This window comes from Camelus dromedarius, chromosome 16 (assembly GCF_036321535.1).
Source record: "Camelus dromedarius isolate mCamDro1 chromosome 16, mCamDro1.pat, whole genome shotgun sequence".
NCBI lineage: Eukaryota > Metazoa > Chordata > Mammalia > Artiodactyla > Camelidae > Camelus > Camelus dromedarius.
In genome coordinates, this window is record NC_087451.1 from 17,264,221 (window position 1) to 17,287,297 (window position 23,077).

A 23,077-nucleotide genomic window follows, 5' to 3' on the forward strand; every position below is an offset into this window, starting at 1 on the left:
AGCATCCCACACTGCCCCGCGGCAGGAAGGAGGAACTGCGGCTTCCGGCATCTCCCCCGCCACTCCGGTTGCTTCCCGTGTGGGGCTGCTGGCGTCTCAGCGTCTGCCGGGGATGGCCGCGGCCGTCGCTATGGAGACAGGTGAGTAACGCCCGGAGCCGCGCTTCTTCGCGAGTAGAACTGTCCTGGGCTCAGACACCTGCTCCCGCTTCCCCGGGGTCTCCTCCTACGCCTAACTCCCGGCTGGGCGAGAGTTCCGACTGGGGGATCTCTTCTAGCGTCTGGAAGAGCACAGGTGGTTTGGCTTCTTCAGAGTTTGGTTTGTGGTCATTTCCTTTTCCTCACTTGCTATTCAAACACCGACGGCTTTCGGCGAAACTAAGGGAGAGGATTTTTATCTTAAACTGCCTCCTCCGTTTGTTTTCTGCGTCTCATATGAGCTTGCAGAAGTTTTCAGTATCGTCGACAGACTTGTGTATTAGTCTGCCACTGACGCTACTCACCTGAGCACACGCTCCTTGATCTTCAGTACTCGCCTTAGTCCTTTTCAGCTTGCATTCTGAACTTTTTCTTAATGAATTTAGCATTCCCTTTGTTTCTGCTGAACTTAATCGCTTAACAACTTGCAACACATTATTAAAATACGGGAAAGCGTAGTTACCACAACCTATTCCAGTGATCGCTGTTAAAATCCCTACATAGTGGCTTACGAGTAATAAACGAGTGTATTCTTTTCTTTGATGACTTCTCTTTAACTTTAGAGAAACGTCTGAGTTATTCCTTTTAATCAAGGCTTTGCTTTTCTTAGACTTCTCAGGAAGGTTTTTCTCCTCCCACGTCCAGTTTAGGAAAACCAACCCATGCCCTTCTTTTATGTGGAAATGTATCTCAGCATTAGTCAGGTGTCTTTACTACTGTTTTCTTGCTACAAATCAATATTATATACAGGAGTTTATTTTGGATGGTTTTTGCTATCTTTTCTCCTAGACGATGCTGGAAATCGACTTCGGTTTCAGTTGGAGTTGGAATTTGTGCAGTGTTTAGCCAACCCAAATTACCTTAATTGTAAGTTGTCGAGCACCTCATTGAATTGAGTAGTAATTAATGATTTCTGACAGAAGAGTTGCAATTCATAGTGCTGTTGGCTCTTTGTATCCGAGGCTTCAACTGCAGTTGGTTGAATCCCTGGATACGGAGGGTGACAATATTACCAGTCATTGTGCTGTGCCATTTTGTATAAGGGACTTGGGCATCTGTGGATTTTGGTATCCACGGGGTCTCCTGGAGCCAGTCCCCCTGCAGATTCCAAAGGATGACTTTAGTATCTACTTTTATATATTCTCAATTCAGTGGAATTACTGCTATACTTATACTGATATATATGTATCTATCTATCTATCTATATATATATATATAAAATTGAGCAACCTTTGTGTTTTGAATTTAGCATGTGTTGGTGTTGGGGATGTTATGTAAGTAAATTCTTTGTTTATGTTAGGAGTCGCAAATCAGTAGTCCAAGGATTGGTTTGCTCTACAGATGGTGTGTTTTTTTTTTTTTTATGCCTTTCAGTTCTTGCCCAGAGAGGTTACTTCAAAGACAAAGCTTTTGTTAATTATCTTAAGTACTTGCTTTACTGGAAAGAACCAGAATATGCCAAGTATCTAAAGTAAGTTTAATTTTTATAGTCCTAAATATGTGTATACTTTATTATATTTCAAAACACTGATATTTAATAGACTTCTTAGTTTCATATTGGAAAAAAATATACTTTGAATATCTGCATTTTAGTTGCCACCACTTTAATACAAGACACACTTATCTCTAATCTAACTCAGATTATTCTAGTAATCTATTCACTGGTATCCCAACTTCCATCCCACCTCCAAAGGCAAGCAAAGCAAAACCATTTTCTACATAAATGCCAACTTGATCTTTTTTTTTAAGTGTGATATAAGCAAGATTTTTATTAGTGAAGTAAAAAAAAAAATAGAGAAAGATAGTACACTCCCGAGAATTAGGAGTGGGCCAATCCAAGAGAGGAAGAATGGCCCCAACTTGATCTCTTACAAATGTAAATCACAGCATTCCATTAGAACCTTTCAGTGACTTCCCTTGCAGGCAGAATAAAATCTAGTCTTTTTCCTCAAGCTAAAGTCCTACTGATCTGGCCCTGTCTTTTTTCACCTTATCTTGTACTCTCACTGGGTTTCTTGCCCCAAGAAACCTGCAATCTGTGTATGCAATGACATAGCCATAGGCTGAAAATGAAAGAATGTAGAAAGGGGTACTTGTGAGGAGGGTTTTCTGGAGGAGATAATCTTTCCTGAGTCTTAGGAGCTGCTTGCCAAACCATATGTATATGTGTGTATGTGTATATATATGTTTATGTATTTATTTATTCAGGTTGTGCAACAGATGCTATCATTTTAAGGTTTATTGAATTGCAAGAAGCGTATTCTAATCATGAACCTATTTCTTTTTAATGGTAAAAAATAACTGCCACCTCTGCTTTGTTTTAACTAGGCAGTGAAAAAAGCAGTGGTAAAACTTTTTTTTTTTCCCTCAACAAAGAAGGCAATGGTGAAACTTTTTGTCTTTCTTTCCCTATCCACAAGTTTGAGAGGAAAATGTTTCAAATGTTTACTTTATCCAAGTCACTTTTCTGATCTGTGTCTAATACCAACTGAATCATGAAGCCCACATCCTTCTGCCTGCAGGAGGACCCCTTGTACCCTTACAAGCTCTTTATAAAAAACCACTTATTCATTTACTAACCCAGAGAAAAGACTTTTTTTTTTTTTTTTAAATAGATTGCAATAGGTTATATGTATGTGGACTTAGAGACTCAGTGTTGGACACTGAGCCTTACACATCATCAAGTTCAGTTTCATCCCCAACATTGCTGAGATGGTCATTGGATGCTGGCTGGAGGATTCCAGTGAGCACATACTACTCTGTTCAGGGACAGCCAATTTCCCTTGTTAGCTAGATGCTAGAAAGTTCTACCTTATATTATAATATGGTATACCTCCATGTAGCTTCAACTCATGTTCTGAGTTTTGTCCCTGAATTAATTAAGAACCAATCTCTTCAGATATTTAAATTCAAGAGAGGTTGCAAATTAACCCCCATTTCATTTCTGCACAGGGTTTTCATTTAATAGTTGCCAACCTTTAAAGATTGGAAAGTTTCATATTTCATTCCAGATTTCTAGCTACTCTGTAAAATTCTGGAAGATCTGGTAATTGCAGGTCTTTGTTCTCCGACGTCAACCACTGGCTAGAGCAGAGGAGCAGCTGCCTCTTCTAGACACTTGGCACCATTTCGTGAATAGCCAGGACCTGCAACTTTGATGTATCTCTTACAACAGTTTTTCTCACCTCCCTTCAGCCATTTCTCATATGCCCTCCTTTGGATATTTTACTCTTGTGCTTTACGTTATTCAGCCAAGAACTAAACACAGGCCTTCAGATGTCAGGGTACGGTGGACCAATAACATTTTTTTCCTTCATATGGACATTAAACTTCTGTTAGTTCAACTTAAGTTTATATTACCTTTTTGGGGGTGGTGGTGAGGGGGCGAGGATTCACATTGTTGATTTGCTGGGAGTTTGTCAACTGAAATACTTCAGTTCTTATTTTCGTCAGTGTTATTAGTTGAATTCTCCATTTATGTCTTGTTTATTTTTAAAAAATCTAAATGCAGGACTTCCTTTTTGTACCTCTTGTATTTCATCTTGTTGGTTAATGCTATAATTGTAGCCTATCAAAATATTTATAGTTCCTTTTTCTGTCATTTAATGTATTCTGAGTATTGTCTTCTACAAGTTCGATAAATGATCACTGCATGTCTGAATTACAGTTATTGACTGAATGCTACTTGGAAGATCATTTTCCTCATTGTCACATTAACTTATTTTACAGATGAAGAAACTAAACCTTAAGAGAGGTTAAGTACCTTGTTCAAGGCCACCCAGCTGGTGAATGGCAGAGCTGATAGGTTTTTTTTTAAGCTACTAATGTCCTTCTGAAAAGGAAATAGGGAGGGTAGGTATGAGTAGGGCATTCCAGGCATAGCTGCCAGCAATTACAAGCAACTATGTATCTTTGGAGTATAGAGAGCAAACCTGAAGTATGTTTGGAGGACAACATGGTGTTGGGCTCTGCTCCTCAGTCTGCTCCTGAGACCAGCAGCGTTGGCATCATTTGGTAGCTTGTTAGAAATGCAGTCTCCACCACAGACTTACTGATCTGCATTTTAAGAAGTGATCCATGTGAACGTTAAAAGTTAAGAAGCACTGCAGTAGTGTGTTGTCCCCAAACTTTAGTCATTTGTAGAACCACTTGTCCAATTTGGCTCTGTCTGTGTACCCCCTATATGACTAAATGTTTTTTGATTGACTCATTTAAATTTTATGTCTTTTCTATTTGAAATAATTTCACTTACAAAACAACTGGGAAAACAGTAAGGAGAATTCCTGTGTATTCTTCTGCCAGATAGTCTAAATGTAAACTTCTTATATAATTATAGTACAATGATCAAAGTCATAACACGAATACATTATCTAATCTTACTATCTAAGGGAAAGACCTCAGTCACACTTCGCCAGCTGTCTCATTAACGTCTGTGGCTGGTATAGTATCTAGTCTATCCTCATGCTGCATTCTGTTGTCATGTCTTCTTAGTCTCCATTCATCTGAGTTCATCTGGGTTTTTTTTTTTTCCCCTTAATTGTGACACAGAAGTGATGTTATATCCTTCTTGGTATATCAGGAGTCACAGGAAGTCCATGTGTCCCACTACTGGTGATGTTAATTTTGATCACTTGGTTGAGATGGTGGTTGCCAGTTTTCTTCATATCAAGTTACTATTTTTCCTTTTGTATTTAATACTTTATCTCGTGAGGAAATACTTTGAAACTATGTAAATATCTCACTTCATATTTCATTCTTTTATGCACTAACTTTAGCATCTATTGAAAATACTTCCTTGAAACAGTTTTTACTGTGGTGATTTTCTAATTCCATCATTTTCTATTCATTTATTAGAATTCACTTGTAAGGAAGGAACATTTCCTTGTTCCTGATTTATTTATTTATTCATTTTTAAAAGTCACATCAATATGGACTCTTGGATTCTTTATCTTGTAGGTTATAATTATGTATCTTCTTGCATTTGTGATCCCTGATATAGCCATTGGGAGCCCCTTCAAATTGGCTACTGAGCACTTTTGACATGTGCCTATAATTTTTTGAGCATTTTTCTTTCTGGAGCTATATAATATTCCAGGCTTATCTTGTACTTTCCCTGTGTGAGCCCTAGAATCAGCCATTTCTCCAAAGAACCCTGGATAATGCTGTTTAAGACTCAGGATCTGGGTACAAAGTACTCATTGGTACCACAGTGTCATTGCTCCTAGGCTCTCTCAGCTCTCAAAGCTAGGAACTGTGTGTATACTTGTATGTATACACACAAACACACACACCTGTATCTAATTCTATTACTTGCCTGTATTAAAAACCACGAGTGCAGACTGATATTTTCAGTTCCAACTCAATAACAGGGTTCATTCTAGCCTTTCCCCTTCCTCATCTGAAACTCCTTTTCTGAGAGCCAGAAAATTTGGCTTTCTATCTACAGTGTATTTACTTTCGTATTTGCTCAATCTTAGAGTATATGTACATAATTTCAGAATTGTTATATCCCCATGGAAAACTAGAATACAATATTTGTGCATAATTCTTTCTAAAATTGACTCACTTTTAAAGTAAAAGTTGTTTTTTTATCATTATCTATGGAAAACCATTAGATTTTCATTAAACACATAATTACTAAAATAAAAAGTGTTCATGTTCCTCACTTTGGAAACCATCAGAATAGAATAGCTTGATTTTCCCCCAAATGTTGACTCTGCTTACCAGTTACTGTGTGGTCTTGGGCAAGTTATTTAATCTTTCTGAACTTAAGTTTTCTCACTTTTGAAAATTTTCCTGACTGCTGACTGTTGATGATGAGCTTTCCCGCATAAGCAGGGAAAAAAAGAACTATACTACCAAAGTATACTAAGTTAACGTTGCAGAAATGGTAGGCTACAGGATCATTTCAGTGAGTAACTGAATTAGAGCATGATGTTTTTGACTTACATTACGTCGATCATTAACTTATAAACTTAACCCCAGGTACCCTCAGTGTTTACACATGTTAGAACTGCTCCAGTATGAACACTTCCGCAAGGAGCTGGTGAATGCTCAGTGTGCGAAATTTATTGATGAGCAGCAAATTCTGCACTGGCAGCACTATTCCCGGAAGCGGATGCGTCTTCAGCAAGCCCTGGCAGAGCAGCAACAGCAAAATAACACATCAGGAAAATGAAAAGCTGGATCCAGACCAGGCTCTTAAGACATGTATATATTGCTTTTGTACAGTGAAGGCAAAAAAGACTCTTCCTACGTATCTTTATTGTGGTAGCACCTAGAACTGTTAGTGTGCTATTTAATTGAACTTTTTATTGTTAATAGATTATTTCTGTTAAACCAGAATTGTTCTATTTTGGTTTCCCTGTGGGTTTGTAAGCTTTTATGAGTATTTAACACAGTCAACTAAGAATAAAAACGTTAGGTGCTTTAGACCAGTTTAAGGAGGTGGGGGGTGGGACAAGGAGAGGGCCACCAAATATCCCAAACTCTCAGTTGAGCTCTGATCCTGATGTACAGTGGGGCCTGGGGCAAGTCTGTCTCCTGGAACCTTGCTGTCCCTCAGGTCAACCACCCGAGCCCCCTCAGAGTGAGAGGAGTGGAGTCAATGACCTCTTTAAATCAGAGAACAGGAACTGCATAAAGGTTCTTAAATTCTACAGGATCACCAGCTGCTTTGCAAGAGAGCTTAAAGGAAGAATCATTGCTATGTCTCTGACCCAGTGATGGCAGGGAGAAGATTGGTGGTTAACTATTAATTGTGGACTCAACCTTAAAACTAGAACAAAACTGGGGAGTCTCAAATACTTGTGCTCACTTGGGAAAGAAAGCTAACATTTATTTGGCAGATAGCACAAACCAGGCCCTATGTTAAGTGCTTAATTGCATTCTCATTTTATCCTCAGAGCAATCCTTGTTCATAAAGGAGGAAACTGAGGTTTAGAAAGGTTAAGTAACTTGCCTATGGTTATACAGCTAGTCGGTGATAATCAGTGAGACTGACTCACAGGCTGGAGTCCTTCCCACCACTAGGTTATATGGACTCTGACCTCTGCCACCCACCTCATCCCAGGTAGTGAAGCACATTCAGACAGCTATAAACAGCTGCCAGCGTTAAGCAGAGGCTGGGTTGGATGTGCTGTGCTTCTCTCCAGTGGTTAGGTTAAGTTGTACATTCTAAAGCCAAAGAAGGTGTTTTAGGAATAACAGTTCTTTGTAAATTAATGGAATTTAAGCTAAAAGATCCTAACTCCTTTAGAGACTTGGAGGCTGTCTACTGCACTATTTGGGGCTTTTAGATATTTCTGTCATCTCTAGTAACACATTCCTTTGTGCTCTTACTGCCACTCCTGAAGACTTACTTTACCTGTAGCTTAAAAATGTCCATGTATTAGGGGGCAGGGTATAGCTCAAGTGGTAGAGCGCATGCTTAGCATGCAGGAGGTCCTGAGTTCAATCTCCAGTACCTCCTCCAAGTATAAATAAATAAACCCAATTACCTCCCTCTCATAAAACAAAAGAAAAAGTCCATATATTAAAGCAAACTCGGGGCTTCATGAGCATTTTTAATAGCACTGTACTGTTTTAGACATATATGAATTTTTTTACATCATCGTTTATTTACTGCTAACATGAATTCAAAACAAGTATGCAGTTTCTTTTATACTTGATGAAATCAAGACACAATTGCCATCATCAAATCTTACTAATCTTCAGAGAACAACATCTCCACGAGGTTAGCCTGAAGACACTCAGATTCTACCAGTTTGTGAGGCTGTAAGAGAACAGTCATATCTTAACCCACAGCTACAAAAATGTTATTAGGAGAGAAATGAATTGTTCTGCCTTGAATGACACAAATCTTGGATCAGAGAAATTATGCCATTCAGAAACTATCAACTAGTTGTAACAAGTTTTACAAAATAGTTAAGATATTTGCCTTAAGGTGAATCATTAAAATACTTGGCTCCCGTGGACTAAAACAGGAGACAGCAAGCCCAATGCCTCCCCTTGCCCTTGACTCTTTAATTTAGAATCCCATGGCCATGATTAAACTAGAAGAGGTGCCCTTACTTTTCACCTAGAATTATGAATTTAGTAGAGAACAACTATTGATGCCATTGTTTTAAGGCATTATATGTTAACCAACTTTCTTCAACAGTGCTTATAGAATTTTAAAATAAGATTGGCTTTAAGAGGTATGAAAAAGACCTAATATTTGCATTACTAATAATTTATTGGGATTGGCCATAGAGATGGACAGCCAGGTCGTGTTTTGAATGCGTTCTGAATAGCAACGCATGATGTTTGGGATGAAATGTCCAGAGCTGTTCAAATTTGAATCCAGAACAAGTTAAGAGTTTTGACAGGGTGAATTGTATCCTCAACACAGTTAAAGAAAGATACTCACTGTTCCATATTTAAGTAGTGTAGGCACTGCAGTTAATTTCAGCTTTTTCCTAAAGTCATTATTTGGATCTTTCCAACTATTAAAAGAAAAAAAAGATGATCATGAAAAACATTTATTTGGTTTCTTACAGTTTGCTTAATGTTGGGTATAATTTAGTCTTTTAGTATTCATTGTTATAAACATTTTAAAAACCTTGAAGTCTATGACTTATCCCTTATTCTCCTTGCAAAGTTTTCATTTAAGTGAATATATGCTAAGATATAAAATAAATTTGAAGACAGTTAAGTTCTGGACTAACATCAGGCCAAATTCACTGAATTACCCTTAACTAATACAAATGGCTGAACATTCAAATTTTTAATTTGAATTTAATATCTTCTACTTATTTAACTTACCCGACTATACCTTAGAACTCAACCTGAATCCCAGGCCATTCTCGCCTAAGTTTGCAAGAGTCTAGTGCATGTCTGGGAAACAGAATACACGTTGCCACTTACTAAGGTTTTTCTCCTACTTGGCAGTAGATGAACACACATCCTTCACCAACATGCTTCAGCCCCTCTCGTACGACTGGTTCAGCTTTCAAGAAAAGTTGATAAAAATAATTACACCCCAGTTCTACAGTCAGATACTGATAAACAGCGTCCCTCTTCCCTCCCCTCGGTCTTGGTAGTACTCAGACTTTAACCTGGAGTTAACTGAGGAAGTTAACAGAAATCGGTTTTTTTTTTTTTTCTGATTTGAGAGTCACTTTAAGGGTAAAGACAAACTCAGTCCCGATTTGTCCCCGCGCCACAGCGCCTTTAACAATGAAAGACAAATATTTGCTGACTTAACTAAAGGAGACCAACTCACTTCTTCTGTAAGACACTAATCATATTGGAGAAATGAAAACGTTTTAAAGAACTAGATTCCAGGATTTCGTGGGTCGAATGGTAGAAGAGCACTTTTGGCGGGGCGGGGAAAGACAGGAGGAGAGTCGGGAACAGGGTAGGGAAAGGCAAGATGATATAGCTCAGATCGCCCCCTGGAACTCCCGGAGCAAGAAGTCTCCCTTCCGCTTCTTCTCCACCCTGCTCTCTGGCCATAGCCTCGGCCTCCTGCCACTTCCTCTGGGCAGCAACCCCCGAATCGCGGCCTCACCCTGCACGCAGTCCGGGCACCAGCTTTTCCCTTCGGCGTCCTTAGAACCGGAAAAGTAGGCGAATACGGTCTTGCCATTGTGCTGCTCCACAGCCTGCATGAAGTCCTCGTAGCCGGAGACACTCACCTCCTTGTAGCCGGCCATCCGGAGAGCGCGCCTGGGATCGCGAGAGGTGTTCTTGGGTCACGCTGCCACGGGGAGTGACACCACGCGGGGCGGGGCGAAGCTGTTTCCGGGTGGGCGGGGCCTGAGGGAACCAGCCAGGCGCTGGGGTGCTACGGGAGCCTCTGACGGTCGTAACTCCTCCGTGCCGTCATTCTGCTCCGCTTCTCAGGTCTTCCCGTGCTGGCTGCACCCTAAAACCCCGGCTTCTGCCCCAAACTGGTCCTGGCCCCAGCCCCATGAGCAGTGGCTGTAAAGCCTACCGCTGCGCAGTCCCTGGACCTTTAGGTGACTTTGGAGCCTTAACGGCTCCCAAGCCGCCTTGCGCCCGTTGCCATGGCGACTGGGCGAGCGGCCGGAAGCGAGGCCTAGTTACGGCCCCCCTGCCCGGTTCCGGGTAGCCGCGCCGCGCCCCAGGCCAGGTGGGCTCGGGCCAGAGCTGGGGGGATTCTGGGAAGCTGCGCTAGGAGTCATGGACCTGGGGTAGAGGAGACCTTGAGCCGGGGCAGATCCTGCCGCTCGTCGGTCCTATTTACCTTTTCTCCTGCCGAGGCTTGGTTGGGGGGGGGGGGGCCGGGACCAGGGGAGGGGCGGGCGTCCAGGACTGGGCGGGGGTAGGGGGCTGGGAGGGAGGAAGGCTGCGAGAGCTGGAGCTGAGTGTGTGAGTGCGTGTGTGGAGCCTCCTTGGGAGCTGGTGCTGAAACAGAAAGTGCCCCGGAGCTGCGCTGGGAAGGCGGGTGTCGTCCTGGGGCTATGAGCAGGGCGGCTGGCCGCGGGGCCTTGCCCGGGCTGCGCGGGGGCGAGCTAGCGTCAGAGGCGCCCGGCCGCTGCGTGGGGCCCAGCAGGTCCGGGCGAGGAGTCCGGCGGCCGTGGGGGAAGAGATGCGGTGCAGGGACGTCCCGAAGCCGTGGAGCGAGGCGCCGGGAGAGGTCCTTGGTGCGGGAGGCGCGCTGTGTGGGCGCAGAAAGGCTGCAGGACTGTAGGCGGCCGTGGGGGAGAAGACAAGCGGAAGGGACAGCCCAGGCCTCCGGGGTGAATGAGGCTGCGGGGACACCTGGCACTGCAGGCTCTGTGGAGGCCGCAAGGGACTCTGGGGCTGTGTGGGTGAACGGGGCTGTGGGGGAACCCCAGGTGGTGGGGCCTGCCGGCTGTGTGTGGGCGACTGGCACTGGGGAGGAGGAGACGGTTTATAGGAGCCCCCGGGGCTGCGAGAGAAAAGGTCGCCCGGGGTCTATGGGGCATGAGAGCATTCTGGAACTGTGGTTGAAGGTGCAGGCTATGAGGGCAGCTTCAGGTTGTGGAGAAGGAAGCAGAGTCGAGCTCCATCCTATGCCTGCAGGAGGGGGCCCCGTTGAAAGGGGGGTCCCTGGCCAGGCTTCGTGGGTAGAAACCAGCCGTGGTGGTCTTACCGGACCGTGGGTGAAAGGACAGGCTAGGGCATTCCCCCGGGCCACAGGAGTGTCAATAGCTCGTTCCCAAGAGGCAGGCTATGAGAGGGTCTCTGGCCTGTGCGGGCAGGGTTGGGCTGTGACCGTGCCTGGGACTATGGAGGCAAATTCTGGGATTGCCCCACACCTGCTAGGGAGAGGACAGGTTGCTGGGGTGCCTGGAGCTGTGGAAGGGATAGGCTGTGGGGTTGCCCCAGGCTCTTGGGGAAAAGGAGCAACTAGGGGAGTGCCTGGGACCATGGGGTGGCCCGAGGTTGTGGAGGTACCCAGAGCTGTGGAGGGAGAGCTGGGCTGTGGTGGTGCCCCAGGTCTCTGGGAGAGAGAGCAGTCAGTGCAGGTGCCTGCGGCACTGGCACAGGAGGCAGTCTGTGGGGATACCACAGGCTTACGGGCGAGGGAGCAGGCCTCAGCAGTGCCTGATGCTAGAGGGGTACTCAGAGCTATGGAGGAGGAAGCTACCTCTGTGGGTGCCCCAGTCGTGTGGCAGATGAGACCAGCTGTAGAGGAGACAGGCCCTGGGAGTCTCCCTAGCCCGTGGGGCACCAGACAGCCTGTTGGGGTACCTTGTGCTATTGGAGAAAGAATGAGATGTGGGGGTGACCCGGGATTCAGGGAAAGGGGACAGGCAGTGTGGGTAGAGACAGGCTCTGGAGGTGACTCGGGGTCATGGGAAGCCGTACAGACTGCAGAGGTATCTGGTCCTGAAGAGCAGGAGGCAGGTGCTGGGGACGCCCCAGGCCTGTGGGGGACAGGACGACCTGTGGGGGTAGCTGGGGCTTTGGGGAAGGAGACAGGCTGTGGGAGTGTCCCGGGTCTGTGGGGGACAGAACAGCCCATGGGAGTGGCCCAGGCTGTGGTGGTTCCAGGAGCCATGGGAGGACAGACAGGCTATGGTGGTCTCCCAGGCCCGTGGGGCAGGCGGCAGGCTCTGGGGGTGCCTCTGGCTGAGGCGGTGCCGAGGGTTATCCGAGAGGAGACATGCGGTGGAAACATCTTAAGTCTGTGGGAAAGGAGGCAGGCAATGGGGGAGCAAGAGGCTCTGGTGCCTGCAGCTTTAGGAGGAACTGGATCTGTGGCTCAAGAGACTAGCTATGGGGATGCTTTGTGTCTGTGTAGAAAGAGACAGGCTGTGGTGTTGTCAGAGACAGGGGGGAGGTCAGAGGCAGCAGGTGTGCCCAAACACAGGTGTGCCCCAGCAGGGGTGCCCACGGCTGTGGGTGTGCCGGGGTCTGGAAGAGTACCTGTCCGGGTGCCTGCTGCTGGGTGGGTGCCTGGCTCCGGGTGTCAGGGGAACAGCTCCAGGGATGACTTGAGCCTGTGGGGAAGGGTTCATACTGCCAGGAGAGCCATGGCTTCAGGGATTCCCATGGCTCCCGAGGAGCTATGGTCTGTAGGGGAGGATGCTGGTTCTGAGGCCTTCCCAGGATCATGGGGAAGGAGACCGGCTATTGGAGTTCCTGTGACTGACAGGGTTCCTGTGGCCCCTGAGGTTCCGGGGCTGGGGGGAGAGGAGATGGGCTCTGGGGCTGTCCCAGGGTCTTGGGGAAGGAGACACAATACCAGGGTTCCTGTGGCTGCTGAGGTGCCCGCCGCTCCTAGGGTGCCGGATCCGCTGGGGACAGAGACTGGCTCTGGGGGTTTCTCACACTTGCCGGGAAGGAGAGCAACTCCAGGGGTACCTGTGACAGCAGGAGTGTCTGCAGCTGCTGGGCTGCCTGTGGCTCTCAGGGCACCTAGGCCTGTGCGAGAGGCGGCTGGTTCTGGAGATGTCTCAGGCTTGTGGAGGGAGAGAGAGACAGTGTGGGGACCTGCAGATGCCGAGGGTCCCACCAGGATGGGGGTGCCTGCCACTCTCAGGGTGCCTGGGCCCGTGGGGGAAAAGCTGGGCCCTGGAGGCATCTCAGACTTGGCAGGAGGGAGACAGACCACAGGAGCACCCGTGGCCACGGGGCTGCGCACAACTGCAGGGGTGCCCAGGCCTGTGGGGGAAGAGGTGCCCTCTGGGGCTCTCTTGGGCTTATTGGGAAGAAGGCAGGCTGCTGAGGTGCCGGTGACTGCTGGTGTTCTCATGGCTGCGAGGGTCCCCACAGCTGCTGGGGTCCCCGGGCCGCTGGTGGGCCATATTAGCTCTAGGGATGGCTCAGGTACGTGGGGAAGGAGACAGGGGACTGAGGTGCCCATGGCTGCTGGGGCTTCAGGACCTGTGGACGGGAACACTGGCTCTGAAGGTGTCGCAGGTCTGTGGAGAAGGAGACCTAATGGAGCTGTCCCCGAGGCTGTGAGGGTCCCTCTGTCTGGGGGGGTGCTTGCAGCTGGAGGGGTTCCCACGGCGGAGCGTGGGCCTGCCGCAGTGTGGGTGACTGGGTGCGCAGAAGAAACGAATGCGGCTGTCTCAGGCTGCGCCGTGGCGAGGAGACAGTCCACAGAGGGCCCTGGGGCTTTAGTCGGGGAGTCGGGAGGTAGAATTTTCCTGGGCCTGGCAGGGAGGAGCCAGGCAGTCGGGGTGTCTTACACTTGTGGGCGCGGGACCAGGTTATGGAGCTGTCGAAGGTCTGTGGGGGAAGAACCAGACCCTGAGAATGTGCCAGGAGTGTCCGGGACAAGCACGGCTGTGGGATTGAATGAATCTGAGGATGTGCCCCCGGATTCAAGGGGGGAAACAGGCATTGGCCATTTCGGACAGCATGCACAGCAGAGTGGGAGGAGACAGACTGGGGAAGGGTCTGGAGTCAGAGTGAGGGGGGACAATTTGGGAGAAAATTATGAGGGGGAGGACAGATTGACAGGGGTGTTCCAGTAGTATATGTAGGGCACAAGTTGGGGGGATCCTGGGGCTCTGGGGGGGAAGAGGTTGGGGGGAGATTTGTCCTGGGTTGTAGATGAAGGCACAGGCTGGAGGGTGTCTTAGGATGGGGCGGAGAGATACTGCGTGGAGAAGCCTCACGGTATGTGGGGTAGCAAATTGGGAGATTTCCTGGAGCAGTGGGAAAGGAATAGGCTGCAAGGAGAGGAGTGTCCCAGGACTTTGTATAGGGGAACAGTTCAGGGTGGGTGTCCCTGGACTTTGTGTGTGTTTGTGTTTGTGTGTGTGTGTGTGTAGCATCACTTGAGGTATCCTGGAACTGTGGGGATCACTAGCGTTTTTCCTATTGGAGAATGGACTGTTAGGCCTTTGGCATCCAGAGGGAAAGGGATGACCACATGAAAGTCGCAGACGCCCTGGCACCAACCCTGCAGGCTCCTTCATTCTGCGGCCCCGGAACTGTGGTGAAGTCAGGCTATTTGGGATTGCCTCACTCAATGTGCCTCCTCCCATCTTCGCCTTTGATCATCTCTCTGCAGCCTTAGAAATAAGAAATAAGAAATAAGACACTGCCTTTATATTCCTACAGATGTATCAATCTTAAAGCAAATCCAGTCTGCAAACCTTGGGTTTATTTGAAAGCTTAAATTAGGGATTTTTTTTTTAAACCTGAATTTCTCAGTTGAGTTCCTATGGGATTCTTAAAGGCGACAAATTCTCCCATACGTGTAACACTAGTCAGTTTATGGAAAATCTGCTTAAGTCGACGAATGTTGAGTTAAATTTGTCAACTATACTCAAAGCACTGTGTTGTGGGAAATCTCAGAGATGAGCAAGACAAGGCCCTTACCCTCAAGGAACCTTGTCTAGCTGGGAAGATGAGACAGATACCCGTGAAATAGGTAAATAACAATGTGAGCAGGTGTGTGAGTGCAGGGATAGTAATAGTGTCTGTGAGCAGGTGTTCAGAGTAGGGAGAGGCACTGTTTTGTGTGTAGTTTACGGAACACTTTCATATCTGTTGAACACTGTGTGTGAATATATGGTGGGGGGCATTTGGGGGGAAATTGAAGATGTATAGAGGTCATTCAGCTAGTTAATGGCAGTTCCTGGCATCAGTCTAGGAATTCTGATGCCGCAGGTTTACTTAGATCCATTCAGAGTTCTATCCTTTTGAGCTACCTGGAAGAGTAAAGCATGCTGCTTTTTGATTAGTAGTTAAGATTTATTAACGTAGGCTGTGTATCTATAAAACTCCCCTGCTAGAAGGTGCTAGTGTATCGTAGCGGACCTCTGTTTTTGGAATAAAATCTTAACTGGTGGCCCCTGAGATTTGAAATTTGGAATGAAAAAGGCTCAAGAGATAGTCGTTAAGATAGTGTGTTCCCCTGTTCTCTTGGAAGGTTGAATTTCAAAAGTGTAGTTGCTTTTGTAAATGGAAGAAACTTACGTACCTGTCCTTAAGCATTCGCTCTGTAGTGTGAGGTTGCTGTGGACTGCTAGCATACTGATGTATGAGCATGGCATTGTATTTTACTTACTGTTTCCCTTTGAATACCATTGGTCTGAAGGTCCTTTCTTTGATTTTAGGCAATGATTTTAGGGAAGAACCGTTGGCCGATGACTAAGCTTTCACTGTTGTTCTACACTCTGACATAATGGGACCAGGCAGGCCAGCCTCAGCCTGCGTTCATCCAGCATCTAGTGTCCAACTGGATGGGAGGAGTGACCCCGGGAAACTTCAGACCCAGGTATTTTCATTTTGTTTTTCTCTTCATTTTGAGTTTTGTTGAGGCATTTCAAACAAAGAAAAGGACAATGAGCACCTTTTAAAACACCTTTTAGGTTTAACAGTTGTTAGCAATTTGTCCCATCTGTTTTTCTGTCTTCCCATCGCTCTAAAATTTTTGCAGAACCATCTCAAAGTAAGTTGCAGGTGACATGTCACATCTATTTTAGACTACTGCTTGTAAAAATAAACTCTCCAGCTTAACCGTAATACCATTATCACAGCTAAAAATGGACAAAAAATAATTCCCTGATACTATCTGATAACCAGTCTTTATTCAGCTTTACCCAGAATATCTTTTCTTCCAACATTGTATTTATGAAAATCTTCAAAAACACAGCAAACAGAATTTTACAGTGAACATCCAGATTCCACTACTGTTTCACCACATTACTATTTCATTGCTTATCTGTCCTCAATCCATCCCTCTAGAATCCATTCATTCTTATTTTTGGACTCATATCAAAATAAATTACAGACATGAGTACCTTCACTACTTAAGCATGCACATCATATACTAGAATTTGTTCTTTACCTTTTTTCTTTTGATGTAAATTTTACATCTGCAGCAAATATGCTGAAATGTGTTGTCACATTTGCTGAGTTTTCACAAATGTGTGCACATGTATAACTCATACCTCTAATAAGATGCAGATCATTTCCATTACCCCAGAAAGGTCTCTTGAGCCCCTTCCTAGTCAGTCCCTCTTGGACTCTCCAGAAGCAACACTGTTTTGATTTCTTTCCACCATAGATTAGTTTTGCCTTTTCTAAAACTTCCTGTAAATAGAATCACATACCATGTACTCTTCTGTGTGAGGCTGCTTTCGCTGGGTATAATGTTTCTGAGATTCAGTGTAATGTTTCTGAGGTTCCTCCAAGTTGTTGTGTGTATCAGTAGTTTGTTACTTTTTAATACTGAGTGGTGTCCCATAGTAGTAACCATGTACCACTGCTTATCCATTCGCCAGCTGATGGACACCTGGGCTGTTTCTAGTTTGGGTTATTATAAAGGAAGCTGCTGTAAGCCTTTTTGTACAAATCTTTTTGTAAACATGTTTTTATTTTTCTTGGGCAAATATCTGGGAGTAAAATTGCTGAATCATAGTGTAGGTGTATGTTTAGTTTTTTAACAAACCGACAAACTTTTTCCGAAGTAGTTGTACCATGTTACATTCCTACCAATAACGAATGAGAGCACTAATCGCTCCACATCTTTGACAGCATTTGGTGGTTTTTAAAAAATTATAATCATTCTGGTGTGTGTGTAGTTTTTTTATTTTATTTTATTTTATTTTATTTTATTTTATTTTATTTTATTTTATTTTTGTTTAAAATATGTTTTTATTTATTTAGTTTTATTTTTGTGGGAGATAATTAGCTTTATTTATTTATTTATTTATTTAATTTTCAGAGGAGGTACTGGGGATTGAACCCAGGACCTCATGCATTCTAAGCATGCGCTCTACCATTTGAGCTATACCCTCCCTGGAGATATTCTTTTTTTAACATTTTTTATTGAGTTATAGTCATTTTACAATGTTGTGTCAAATTCCAGTGTAGAGCACAATTTTTCAGTTATACATGAACATGCATATATTCTTTGTCACATTTTTTTCCACTGTGAGCTACCACAAGATCTTACATATATTTCCCTGTGCTATATAGTATAATCTTGTTTATCTATTCTGCATATGTCTGTCAGTGTCCACAAATTTTGAAATTTCAGTCTGTCCCTTCCCACTCCTGCCCCCTTGGCAACCACAAGTTTGTATTCTATGTCTATGAGTCTGTTTCTGTTTTGTATTTATGTTCTTTTTTTTTTTTTTTTTTTTTTTAAGATTCCACATCTGGGTGATCTGATATGGTATTTTTCTTTCTCTTTCTGGCTTACTTCACTTAGAATGACATTCTCCAGGAACATCCATGTTGCTGCAAATTGTGTTATGTTGTTGTTTTTTATGGCTGAATAGTATTCCATTGTATAAATACACCACATCTTCTTTATCCAGTCATCTGTCAATGGACATTTAGGCTTTTTCCATGTCTTGGCTATTGTAAATAGTGCTGCTATGAACACTGAGGTGCAGGTGTCATCCTGAAGTAGGGTTCCTTCTGGATATATGCCCAGGAGTGGGATTCCTGGGTCATATATATGGTAAGTCTATTCCTAGTCTTTTGAGGAATCTCCATACTGTTTTCCACAGTGGCTGCACCAAACTGCATTCCCACCAGCAGTGTAGGAAGGTTCCCTTTTCTCCACAGCCTCTGCAGCATTTGTTGTTTGTGGACTTTTGAATGATGGCCATTCTGACTGGTGTGAGGTGATATCTCATCATAGTTTTGATTTGCATTTCTCTGATAATTAGCGATACTGAGTATTTTTTCACATGCCTATTGACCATTTCTTCTTGGAGAATTGCTTGTTTAGATCTTCTGCCCATTTTTGGATTGGGTTGTTTGTTTTTTCCTTATTATGTCATATGAGCTGCTTATATATTCTGGAGATAAAGCCTTTGTTGGTTTCATCGTTTGCAAAAATTTTCTCCCATTCCATAGATTGTCATTTTGTTTTACTTATGGTTTCCTTTGCTGTGCAGAAGCTTGTAAGTTTCATTAGGTCCCATTTGTTTATTCCTGCTTTTATTTTTATTGCTTGGGTAGACTGCCCTAAGAGAACATTTTTGAGATGTATGTAAGATAATGTTTTGCGTATATTTTCTTCTAGGAGGTTTATTGTATCTTGCCTTATGTTTAAGTCTTTGATCCATTTTGAGTTTATTTTTGTGTATGGTGTAAGGGAGTGTTCTAGCTTCATTGCTTTACATGCTGCTGTCCAGTTTTCCCCACACCATTTGCTGAAGTGGCTATCTTTATTCCATTGTATATTCTTGCCTCATTTGTTGAAGATTAGTTGACCAAAAGTTTGTGGGTTCATTTCTGGGCTCTCTGTTCTGTTCCATTGGTCCATATGTCTGTTTTTGTACCAATACCATGCTGTCTTGATGACTGTAGCTCTGTAGTATTGTCTGAAGTCTAGGAGAGTTATTCCTCCAGCCTCTTTCTTTGTCTTCAGTAATGCTTTGGCAATTCTAGGTCTTTTGTGGTTCCATATAAATTTTATTATGATTTGTTCTAGTTCTGTGAAATATGTCCTGGGTAATTTGATAGGGATTGCATTAAATCTGTAGATTGCCTTGGGCAGTGTGAACCATTTTAACAATGTTGATTCTTCCAATCCAGGAGCATGGGATATCTTTCCATTTTTTAAAGTCTTCTTTAATTTCCTTCATCAATGGTGTATAGTTTTCTGTGTATAAGTCTTTCACCTCCTTGGTTAGATTTATTCCTGGGTACTTTATTCCTTTGGGTGCTATTTTAAAGGGGATTGTTTCTTTACTTGCTTTTTCTGTTGATTCCTCGTTAGTGTAAAGAAATGCAACTGAGTTTTGAACATTAATCTTGTAACCTGCTACCTTGCTGAATTCTTCTATTCTAGTAGTTTTTGTGTGGACCTTTTAGGGTTTTCTGTATATAGTAACAAGTTGTCAGCATATAGTGACACTTTTACCTCTTCTTTTCCAATTTGGATCCCTTTTATTTCTCTCTCTTGCCCAATTGCTGTGGCTAGGACTTCCAAGACTATGTTGAATAGGTGGTGTGTATGTAGTAATGTTTCAAATTTTTTTTTTAAATTTTGACATAATTTCAGACTGACAGAAAAGGTACAAGAATAGTACACAGAATTCCTGGATACCCTTCTTCCAGATTCCCCAAATGTTAGTACTTTATTACCTTTTTACTCCCTCTCTCTTTCCCTCCCTTTTTTATCCCCCTCTCTCTGGCTCGCTGCGCACATACACTCACACACACACACACACACACACACACACACACACACACACACACGCACACACAATTATTTTCTAAATTGGCTGAGAACAAGTTCCAGACGTGATTCACCTTTATCCCTAAGTACTTGTGTTTGTATTTCCTAAAAAAACAAGGATTTCTCTTATATAATCGTAGTACAGTGATCAAAATCTGGAAATTAACATTAAAATGCTATCATGTCTTCTACAGACCTTACAAAGATTTTGTTAGTTGTTCCAGTAATGTCCTTTGTAGCAAAAGAAAACCCAAGATCATGAGTTTCATTAGTTTTCATGTTTATTTAGTTTCCTTTAATCTGAACGATTTCTCTGTATTTCATGACATTGACATTTTTTGAAAAATATAGGCTGATTATTTGAGGATTTCTTCTCAGTTTGGGTTTGTGTGAAATTTTCTCATAATTATATTCAGGTTATGCACCTGTGGGGGGAAAACCACTGAAGTAATGCCGAGTTCTTCTCAGTGCCTGGCATCATTTTGTCCAGTTACTGACAGTGTTAACTGTAATCATTTAATTAAGGTGGTGTCTGCCAGGTTTTTCAATGTGAAGTTACTCTTTTACCTTTATCATTGAAAGTCTCTGCCTTTGAGACTCTGTTAATAAAGTTTACTCCCTGAACTTCATTTGCTAGTTTAGCGTTCATTGATGATTTGCCTGAATCAATTTTTTATTATGATGGTTGGCAAGTGGTGACTTATTTATTTGTATCAGAGCAGGCTCACAGAGTCTTACTTAATTCAATGTGGTATTCAAATGGTCTCTGTTGTGGCCAGTGAAGTGAGAGCCACTTCAACCTGATTCCAGTGTCCCTTGCACGTTACCATCCATCTCTGACCACTTTAGGTATAAAAAGATATTCTAGGCTCAGCATACTTTCCCTCTGTCCCAGCCCTAAAATTAGCCATTTATCGAAGGAGGCTTCATCCCTTTGATGGAGGAGGAAATTTAGAAATCAGTGTCCGGGTACTGGATATGCTCGCTCGTTGGTTCTTGGATGTCTGTGTTTGTCCCATATGCCCTCTCAGGGGACATAACTGGAAAGCAGATGTATACCCCTGTGGGCCTGTGTACATATTCATATGCAGATCTGCACTCACATCTGGATCCCTTGCTCCATCCTTCTGCTCCCCCCACCCCTACTCTCTCCTCGCCTCCCTCTCTGTCTGTCTATCTTCCTATCTGTCTATTCTGAAACCCATGAGTTCACACAAATGCCTCCAATGCTGATCTACCGCTTCCCATCTGTAACTCCCTTATTCAGCAGTGGGAAACCTGCCTCGTTATCCACAGTCTGTATACCTCTGTGCTCGATCCTAGAATGTACAAAACTGGGAATTGCAATCCAGGCCTCCGTGAAAAAAGAAGCGTAAAATTAGAGTTCGGTATTTGTTTAGAGAATTTTTGTCTTTAGCCTGAGGGCATTTAGTCCAAATGCTCTGTTCAAAAGTGAAGTGGGTTAATTTTTTTTTAACCCTCACTTTTTTTTTAACAGGCTTTGTTCACTTTATTTTTTGCATATAAAACTAAACCCTCACTTTTTTAGTGTGGTTATGTTATTCATTCGGAATTGAGTTTGGTTCGTTAGTTTCTATTAGTATTCATATTTAGGGTTTTCCTTCATCCTTATGAATTTTGTTTATCCTTTCCCTCCCTTCTTCTCTCCCTTCCTTCCTATCTCTCTAGTGTATGTGAAACATTAACATGGTTCCAAACAAGCCTGTACAAAATGGAAGTGTTATCCCCTCCCCGTTTCCCTCTGTCCTTTCCAGCCAGTTCCTACCCACACCCTGTGATTCCTAATCTTGCTAGTCTCTAATTTTTGTTTCCTATGTTTCTTTTTGCACAAATGATCAGATGCGTGTGTATTTTCTCATGAAATATTTCTCCCCTTTTTTTTGAAGGGTAGAAGGTTACAGATACTCTTTTTTGCACTGTGCTCTTTTTGCTGAGAAATCCTTCCACCTGACTTCTTAGAGATATGCATAGAGATCTTCCTTATTCTTTTTTACATCTTCATAGTACTCCTCTGTGTGGACATAGGATCATTTGAGACACACTCCTACATGGGCATTTAGGTTGGTTTCAGTACTTTGCAATTACAGACAAGATAGCAGTGAGTAACCCTGTGCATATGTATGGTTGGGGGTGTACCTTCAGCATAAATTCCTAGAAGTGAGACTGCTGGGCCAAAGGTAAAGGCGTGTGTGGCTTTTTTGATGTTGCTGGAGCCTCTCTCTGAGGGCTGTGCTCCCGGCCGTGCTCTGTGAGAGGTTTTGTTTCCCCCGGCCTCACCGACAGCATGTATTGTTACACCTTTTAATTTTTACTAATCTGTTGCTGTCTCCCTGTATTTTTAATTTGTATTTTTATGAGCTTGACCAACTTTTCATATATTTAAGGGCCATGTTTATATTTTTTTTGGTTGTTGTTAATTGTTCATGTGTTTTTACCATTTTCTACCGAGTTTTGATCTTTTTTTACCTCAGCTTTTAAGATTTCTTTATATATAAGGAAGGAGCCTTTTGTATTTACAAATATTTTTCCTCCAGTTTTCCACGTCTTTGACTTTGTTTATGGAGTTTTTTAATCACAAAAAACAGAACTTGTTTAAAAAATTTTTATGTAATGTTGTAAAATTTATCACTTTTATTACATATGGATTTTGAGTCACAGTTAGAAAACCTTTCTCTACACTCAGGTTAAGGAGGAATTCACCCGTTTTTCCCCTAATATTTGTATCAAATCCCCCAAGTATTTTAGGTTAATTTTACTCTGGTAGGAAAGACTTTCTCCATTAAGGCTATAAGTTCCGTGCACCCTTCAGATGGTAACCATGTTTTTTTCTCTCTCATAACCTCTAGTGAGGTTTTTAACTACTTTTTTTCCCCCAAAATACTCTTCTTAAGTTATAATACAATAGGTTTATTTTAAGCTGACTCTTCATACACGTGATTATATAACCATACTTCATTGTGTAAGCCATGAGAGTTGGGGAGGCCATCCCCAAGAACAGCATCACAGCACAGGCCTCCCTGAGTGTGTAGGCACAAGTCTCCTAAGGCTGTTTACCTGTCATTGACAGGCCCAAAGCCACAGAATTGTTTGCTCCCTTTGATGTAGTAATCCCAGAACAGATAATTCATCCTAAGGAAATAATTTTAAAAGAGAAAAAAACTAAACACGTGGAGATACTAACTGAAGTAATATTCCTATTAGTGGAAAAGCTGGA

The 23,077-nt window shown here is 43.5% G+C and overlaps 4 protein-coding genes and 1 non-coding gene across 10 annotated transcripts in view; 3 read left to right on the plus strand and 2 right to left on the minus strand.

Moving 5' to 3' along the window:
- Positions 1-27: 27 nt before the first annotated feature.
- MED31 (mediator complex subunit 31) lies at positions 28-6,555 on the plus strand. The gene is made up of 4 exons (XM_010983938.3): positions 28-140; positions 987-1,064; positions 1,572-1,668; positions 6,183-6,555. Exons 1-4 carry the CDS (start codon positions 113-115, stop codon positions 6,373-6,375), a joined length of 396 nt encoding a protein of 131 aa, XP_010982240.1. The 5' UTR covers positions 28-112; the 3' UTR covers positions 6,376-6,555.
- A 1,176-nt stretch (positions 6,556-7,731) lies between these two features.
- On the minus strand, positions 7,732-9,954 carry TXNDC17 (thioredoxin domain containing 17). The gene is made up of 4 exons (XM_010983937.3): positions 9,751-9,954; positions 9,105-9,186; positions 8,608-8,683; positions 7,732-7,971 (listed from the first exon to the last, which is right to left on the minus strand). Exons 1-4 carry the CDS (start codon positions 9,893-9,895, stop codon positions 7,903-7,905), a joined length of 372 nt encoding a protein of 123 aa, XP_010982239.1. The 5' UTR covers positions 9,896-9,954; the 3' UTR covers positions 7,732-7,902.
- Positions 9,955-10,012: 58 nt separating this feature from the next.
- Positions 10,013-23,077, plus strand: part of KIAA0753 (KIAA0753 ortholog) — a 57,342-nt gene continuing 44,277 nt past the window's right edge. For 4 of the 6 annotated variants that reach the window (XR_004141801.2, XR_837448.3, XR_004141802.2 and 1 more), the window contains exons 1-2: positions 14,929-15,066; positions 15,755-15,915. Coding sequence is in view for 3 of the 6 variants with exons in the window: in XM_010983935.3 (XP_010982237.2) it covers positions 15,823-15,915 (93 nt within the window). In the remaining 3 variants the exon portion in view is untranslated. Of the gene's footprint in view, positions 10,336-10,363; positions 10,435-14,928; positions 15,067-15,754; positions 15,916-23,077 lie in introns of those variants that run through there. The other 2 variants (XM_010983936.3, XM_064495107.1) reach the window with 2 other exon arrangements.
- Positions 10,509-14,162, plus strand: LOC135323214 (collagen alpha-2(I) chain). Its single transcript, XM_064495106.1, has one exon. The coding sequence runs from the start codon at positions 10,667-10,669 to the stop codon at positions 14,159-14,161; it is 3,495 nt and encodes a 1,164-aa protein (XP_064351176.1). The 5' UTR covers positions 10,509-10,666; the 3' UTR covers position 14,162.
- On the minus strand, positions 17,368-17,441 carry TRNAS-AGA (transfer RNA serine (anticodon AGA)). Its single transcript has one exon. It is a non-coding gene; the product is annotated as a tRNA-Ser (tRNA).